Source organism: Grammomys surdaster, unplaced genomic scaffold (assembly GCF_004785775.1).
Source record: "Grammomys surdaster isolate TR1022 unplaced genomic scaffold, NIH_TR_1.0 137, whole genome shotgun sequence".
NCBI classification, from domain to species: domain Eukaryota; kingdom Metazoa; phylum Chordata; class Mammalia; order Rodentia; family Muridae; genus Grammomys; species Grammomys surdaster.
In genome coordinates, this window is record NW_021604595.1 from 5,322,747 (window position 1) to 5,329,646 (window position 6,900).

The window sequence follows — 6,900 nt, forward strand, 5'->3', positions numbered from 1 at the left end:
ATGAATGAATGAATGAATGAATGAATGAATGAATGAATGAATGAATGTTTAAGGTGTCATGGGCAGGAACAAATATTACCCAGGCCATGGCAACTCTTATCTTTGTTTTTGAAGATTATTGCTGGGAACTGCTTAGAAAGCCTTAGTTCTTACTCTTGGGAAAATCAGACTCATGTGGGAAACATTAGCATCATGATTTATTCACTAATACAGACCTTTTCCTCGACGGCCCTTCTTCAAAATCTGAAGAACTAACATCGTTGCTAGTAGAGGACACTTGGGAGGCATCATCCTTCTCATTCTCTGACTGCTCTGAGGCTGGTCCTAATGCCTTAGACTGGTCATTACCAAGGAGCCCTAAGGGTGAAAAAAGGGACAAACACTTAAATACATTATATCAGAGCAGGACTTTTCCTTTAACCCTGTGAAATAGCTGACAAGAACAAAAACGCATATACAATCCTTTTAAAGGAGTAAAGAAAAATTAAGCCTCATTCCATAAGAGAATCAAAAGCCTAACAAAGAAACAATTAACAGAAGGAAATTCAAGATGTAATTACATAGATATATGCTGGGGGGGAAGAGCATGCGTGCACGCATGCAGCCACGAAGTGAAGATGGCTTGGGGTTTGTACAGAGACAGGATCTCAATATGCAGCCCAGTCTGGTCTGAATGAGTGATCCTCCTATTTCAGCATCTAAAATGCTAAGGATTAAAGACCTGGCTAAAGTACATTTTATTTTAAATATCTCTTGTGCCTCAAGGTTAGAAAATATGAAAGATGTGTCAATTATCATAAAATCCAACTAGTTGTTTTTAAAAAAATCTATTAACTGGAAAATATTTACTATATATAAAACAAAAATCAACCAATATCAGTTACCCGCAGAAATATCATAAGCATATCTTAGAGGCGAACTGGAAACTCAAATAGAGCCATAAATTTATTTAGCCTGTACCTAGTCTTGTCTCACACCTCGCCAAAGACCAACTGCTCTCTAGATCTGAAGTACTGATCCATACACAGTACCATGGCTGGACTCCTGTGGACACAAATATGGAAAGGTCCACCAAGGGATGCTAGAAGCAGTAATCACTAAAAGTAACAGCAGAAAGGATTAAATCATGTTGACTGTTTTCTAATTTCACCTATTTCTTCCAATGTGCTTAGACTGCAAATCCAAAAAAATCACACACACACACACACACACACACACACACACACACACACACACACACACGCAGGCACACGCATCTCCAAAATAATATCCTTATTATTATGTATCCTTATTATCCTTATTAGTACATTGGCATACTAATACAAAAATAGGTTGGATACGCAATCACTGGAATTATACAAATAGGTTTTCCAAAGCCATTAGAAATGTGACTGGGGCCAGAGTATAGGTCAGTGGTGAAGTCCAGTGCGATTAGCAAAAGAGGGAACTTTGAAATAGTATTTATGATATCCTCTTCCAACTATAGTATACCTAACTGTATTTTTGATTATGATTAAATAGTACACATATATACAGGAGAATTCATCATAAAAAAGGGGGAAAGAAAGTTTTCTAAATATCTACCATATTGACAGGGTACTTTGGGATATGCAAACAAAGAACAAAACATATATATGGTCATATTATTTAGTACTACTCAAGTAGATAAGGAACAAGTGATAGGAAAATGCTAGTGAATGGACAGCCAGACAACCAGAAACAAAGAATATAATCACCAACACATAAATAAAAATCTAATGGGAAGGTACTACGAGACTCTAATTGGATAATGGAAAGACACTAAGGAACAATGGGATACAACTAGGTGAGGATGGGTAAGAAATGGTCTTCTGCCTTTGCCTACTGATACTGCTGAGTGAGTACTTTAGACTAGGGAGAGAACTTTAACTAAGAAATTGGCAGGAATTCCACACAGGAAGAATAACAAACTGTCCAATTTGAACTTGTCCCAGATTCACATGTGCCCTATTCTACACAACTACTGTTCCCAGGTGACGTAATGCTAGTTGGAATCCATGTTGAATGTCAGTTAATGGAAGACCTATTGTTCCTGAGCTACCACTAAGCTGAAGTAAACCTGAACAAGAACCCAGGAAATAATTATAATTATTGCCTGACTATAATTATAGGCAACAATCCAGAGAGGCCTTCATAACCAGTGAATCCTAGCCACCTTTTCTCAATAGTTCTGTCAAGAGGCTTCCAAGAATCAGGTGCAAGGACAGGTTTAAACGAAACAAAACAAAAAACCAAAACCAAAAAGCAGAGTAGGAGGGAAGAAAGAAAGTATACATCTAAAATATAAAATGGCTTGAAATGACCCCTGCCCAAAAGCACAAATATGAAGAGAATGCATGAGGAAATTGTATGCGATCTCTCTTAGAATTTTAGCAGAAATTAAGCACTCAATGTGAAGGAGGAATAAAGCTATTCTGACCCTAAGGGAGGTCTAAGTCATTAATGGAACAGAAATGGGGGTTCCACTACCCACTGGCCTCATCAAACTAGTACCTTCAGGGCACCCTCAGCTTTTCACTTTCCAAGTCACACAATGAGGGTAACCTGAACTAAAGAGAGCAACACAGAGCTAGTGTTTGAATCATACCCTTAATGAGGGAGCAGAGCTTACTTTATTCTGTATATGATCAATATTTTCAATTTCAATAATTCCATTCTGTATAAAATTATTCAGAAAATTACACATTTTAGCTTCCTCATCAATATGCTTAAATAAAGCAACCTTTCCCAGTTTATTTCCTTACTCTTTTTCACATCTCCAATTATTTTCTAATGTTTTAGACTAAACAGAGCCTGCCTGAACTAAGAGACCTGGGTCAGCAGAATGGAATATGATGCCACAGGGCATAATAGCTATCATGGCAACACCAGAGGACCTAATGTGTGTTCTGTGCCTTTCTTTTTCTCCTGCTTAACACAGTCCTACCATCAATATTGTAAATTATTATTTTTAGTCAAGGAGAAACAATGCCAACAGCATTCCCTTCCCATACACAGACCCCATTTTAACCCTCACCACCCGTACCCCCATCCCCCCCCCCACCTTGGCTCATGCTAACACAAATGTTTGTTGGAGGCCGGAGGTTAACAGAGAAGAAACTGAATGGCCCAAAGATCCAGCCTCTGTACTACATTTGTTCTCCTCCATTCAGTAAGTTAAACTTAAATTAAACCAGTCTATTGTCTTTCACAAAAGCAATAAATATGAGCTAAATCAAAAAGTCAGAATCACTGGCATAGATACAGCCTGAACACTACTAGTCCACCACCATATTACCCAGAAAACCCCTCCAAGAAATTAAAACAACAGCATGCTGATACCAGGGTTTCTACAAGCTCAGTGGCTATTCATCTCATCTAAATTAGCAACAATTGAAAAACCTTCCAGCACCACACAAAAGTCTAGAACAGCAGCAGAGAGGAGTAATTGAAATGCATGTTGGAAATGCTGTGTACATGGTGATCCTTTTTCCTTGCTGCCCTTACATGAAAATGAGTAGGAAAACCAAAACAGTTTATACAATGCCTCCTTCAACTAAAGAATCTTTAAGCAATAAATGATATATCTAGATTACAGAACACAAATGTATAAACACAAAAAATTGTTCTAAAAAAATCCAGAGCTCTTATGATTTTATGTTTTAGACACAAAGAAGACATGGCAGAATACAAAAAAAAAAAAAAAAAAACCACAGAGAAAAACTCTATTCTACAAAGGCAATGCCAAAGGGGTTAAAAGGAAATGAAAACAAGGAGAGCTTTGAAGCTGTTCCAGTGTTTCTCAAACATCTGGAGCACACAAAACTTATTAGCATATTAAGGAGAGCCAATGTTTTTAGCTTTGCTGTAGGAGGTATGCACAAAAGGTGATGCTCTGTTACAGAGTCAATGCTGTCTGCCCCCCTGTCACTGTGACACAAGGTATCACATTACATGTTAAACAGTCAAGCGCCCAAAGAGCTTTCTCTTTCAATAGCAATTTCTCATTCTGCATGTGCACGCGCATATGTATTCACTTTTAGTTGGGAGGAGCCTTCTTACAGGGAACCTTTCTTAAGTAATCAGAATGTTTGGTTTGCCGCCATTACTAGTGAAAAACAGAGTGTTGGTTCCCTCAGATTTTTAAAGAAACACTGGATTATCTATCTGCTTTACAAACAGTACATGCATTCTGATGCTGGGACAGCCTCACACATGAATGTGGATATTAACCCTCAACTGTACATATGCAGGTCAGCACTGAACATCCAACACAACAGGGAGGACAGGGGTGCACAAGGCATAGCCTGGGAAGCCCATACCAGATCCACTCTGATGTGGCTGAAAACAAATGATAGTTGTAAGGCAGGATGTAAGTGACACTTGTGGTCAACGAGGCGCAAATGAAAATGGCTTCCTACCCCAGATTACAAAAAATAATTATCCTTTTTCTCTCATGAGAGCAACCCCTCAGCCAACTGAGACTCCCCTTTGTCTACTATCAAATCGGCATGAGAGATCTCCCATTAAGTCAAGAAAATGTAATCAAAATGTCAGCCTCTGTGGAACCTCAAAATAGATCAAACTATGGAACGGTAAGACTGAGTTTTGTTCATTTCTGTCACATCTCAAAAACATAAGATATAAATACTGATTTATATACCAAAAGTCTACATGAGACCTTTACCCACCAATCTCTGTCCCCACAGACATTATTCTTCAGAAATTTGAAATATTTTCCAAGACCAACATTTTGATAAAAGAAGCAATAAATCAACATGGTAACAGGAAAAATTTTGGCTTGACTAGAAAAGCTATTTCTATGCAAGCAAGGTACCACGTGCCCCAGAGCCAACAAAACATTTCCTCACCTTGAACCATATTCCTCACCAAAAAGCCCTATAGCCATCTCAAAATAGGGTACCAGCTTTACAAAATGGGTCCCAGTCTGCATGACTCGAGCCCTGGATGAAAGAGAACCACATCACCCAAAGACAAAAGATACACCCCTCTCTCTCTCTCCTCATCAACCATCTTTACCAACAATCTCAAAGAGAAAGAAGGCTCCAAATACCAAACAAAACAAATCTCATAGATGAACTTTAGATACACATTTTCTTTTAAGTCTGGTCTTCACAAAAACAAACAAACAAACAAAACTTCAACAGCCCAGAGGGTATCAGTGCACTTCTTTTAGCAAAAAACTCATTTCTTTGGGTCAAAGATCAACCACAGATTATATTAATTAACCTTATATTATACTAATTAATTCTCCCTTTCACTCATTCATGCTAATCATGACTTTTAGAATAAGTAGGGTTCAAGACTGCCCTCAAACACCTTCAGTGCACTACAATGTCAAGCTCTACCTATACATGGAATCAACTCCACTATCTTCGCCTCTAACTTCTAGGTCCATCTACCATCCCAGTATCTGTTTACATTTCACACTGACAAACAGGTCAAGCACATGCCTACCATGCAACCTACTTACAAGCAACCAACAGCTTGGATTCCCACCTACTGAAAATGGTTTCCCAGCATTTAAGACTTAGTACTGACCATCTTGGGTCAAAAGCTATATTAAGGAAAAAGCACATGACAGGCACTACTGGAATTAGGCTACTGTGGAAAATGAGCTGAGAACAATGGAACTGTGAGAGCTATGAGGACAGGCAAACACAAGAGCTTTAAAAAAAAAAAAAAAAAACATCAGTGAGACTAGTGCTTACAAGACTTATACGGAGATAAGCAGACAAGACAAAGCTTGGTGCTCCGTACACATAAAGATTCCTACAAGAAATTGAAATGTGTGCAGCTGTTTAGATCTTCAATGCTTCATTTCAGTGAATTTACTCAACTGTGCGTACCAAAATAAGACCAGTTCTCAAATATCAAATATCACTGAACTCCTGGTTAAACTTAACCAGGTTGTGTACCAATCTTTGCCGCACATGATCCACACCGATTTATGGATGTGTGTATCAGCTTTATCAGCTTTTATCTCATGGTTACACTAAACACATAAAGGTTCCAAGTTATGTTTTCTTTTGTTTTGTTGGCAGGATTGTGAATTTCCTCCAAGCACCTAATTATCTCAATTGCATATAAACAAATCAACTGCCCACCCACTTTTCAAATGACAATATTGAGAGTCCAAACAGATGCATATCCACTAACAGCAAAAAAGTTACCAAGGCCTACTGCTTCCCAGATGAACAGTCTTTCCAATACTGAAATATAATAAAAAGCTGTATAAGACAAGACTATAGGAATGTGGGCATAATCTGCCTCTTAACTGTACCAGTGGTGCACCTGACTTCATACACACTAAGGAAAATATGGAATGGTGTACCAAAAATAAAAATAAAGCAATACTGAGTTTATAGCACTCTGGTATAACCAGAATCGTGTAAGGATGTGGCTTCTATTCACATGCCTCAGTTTCCTCCATCTTTTAAGAGAATAACATGAAAAGAATGAAATGAGGGAAATGAAACCAAGCATTCTATTTATAAAAGCAACTAGATATAAGGGAAGAATGAAGTAACTTTCATGAAGCATCTATTTTTAAATGATGGCAAATAAACAAATACATTGGCAAATTAATATTAATGCAGAAATCAGCTATTGCTGAATGGCTTGTCAAGCCCCAGAGTAATGTCTAATTCATACAAGCCTGATTTAAACTGCAAATTTGGTCAAAATGGTCAACAGAGCTTAAAGTGCTAAGAACGACATTAATTCTCTCTTGTAAATTTCCACGGTATCTTAGGAGCCACCATTAACCTTAGGGAAGATATAAAAATCTAAAATAATATTAAATCCAAACACTTCTCTCTCTCTCTCTCTCTCTCTCTCTCTCTCTCTCTCTCTCTCTCT

General features: G+C 37.9%; 1 protein-coding gene across 4 annotated transcripts in view; it reads right to left on the bottom strand.

The window, feature by feature from the left end:
• The window catches only part of Jarid2 (jumonji and AT-rich interaction domain containing 2), a 182,580-nt gene that overhangs the window by 71,288 nt on the left and 104,392 nt on the right, over positions 1-6,900 (bottom strand). For all 4 annotated transcript variants that reach the window (XM_028763204.1, XM_028763201.1, XM_028763203.1 and 1 more), the window contains one exon: positions 216-357. In XM_028763204.1, coding sequence (XP_028619037.1) covers positions 216-357 — 142 coding nt within the window. The remainder of the gene's footprint in view (positions 1-215; positions 358-6,900) is intronic.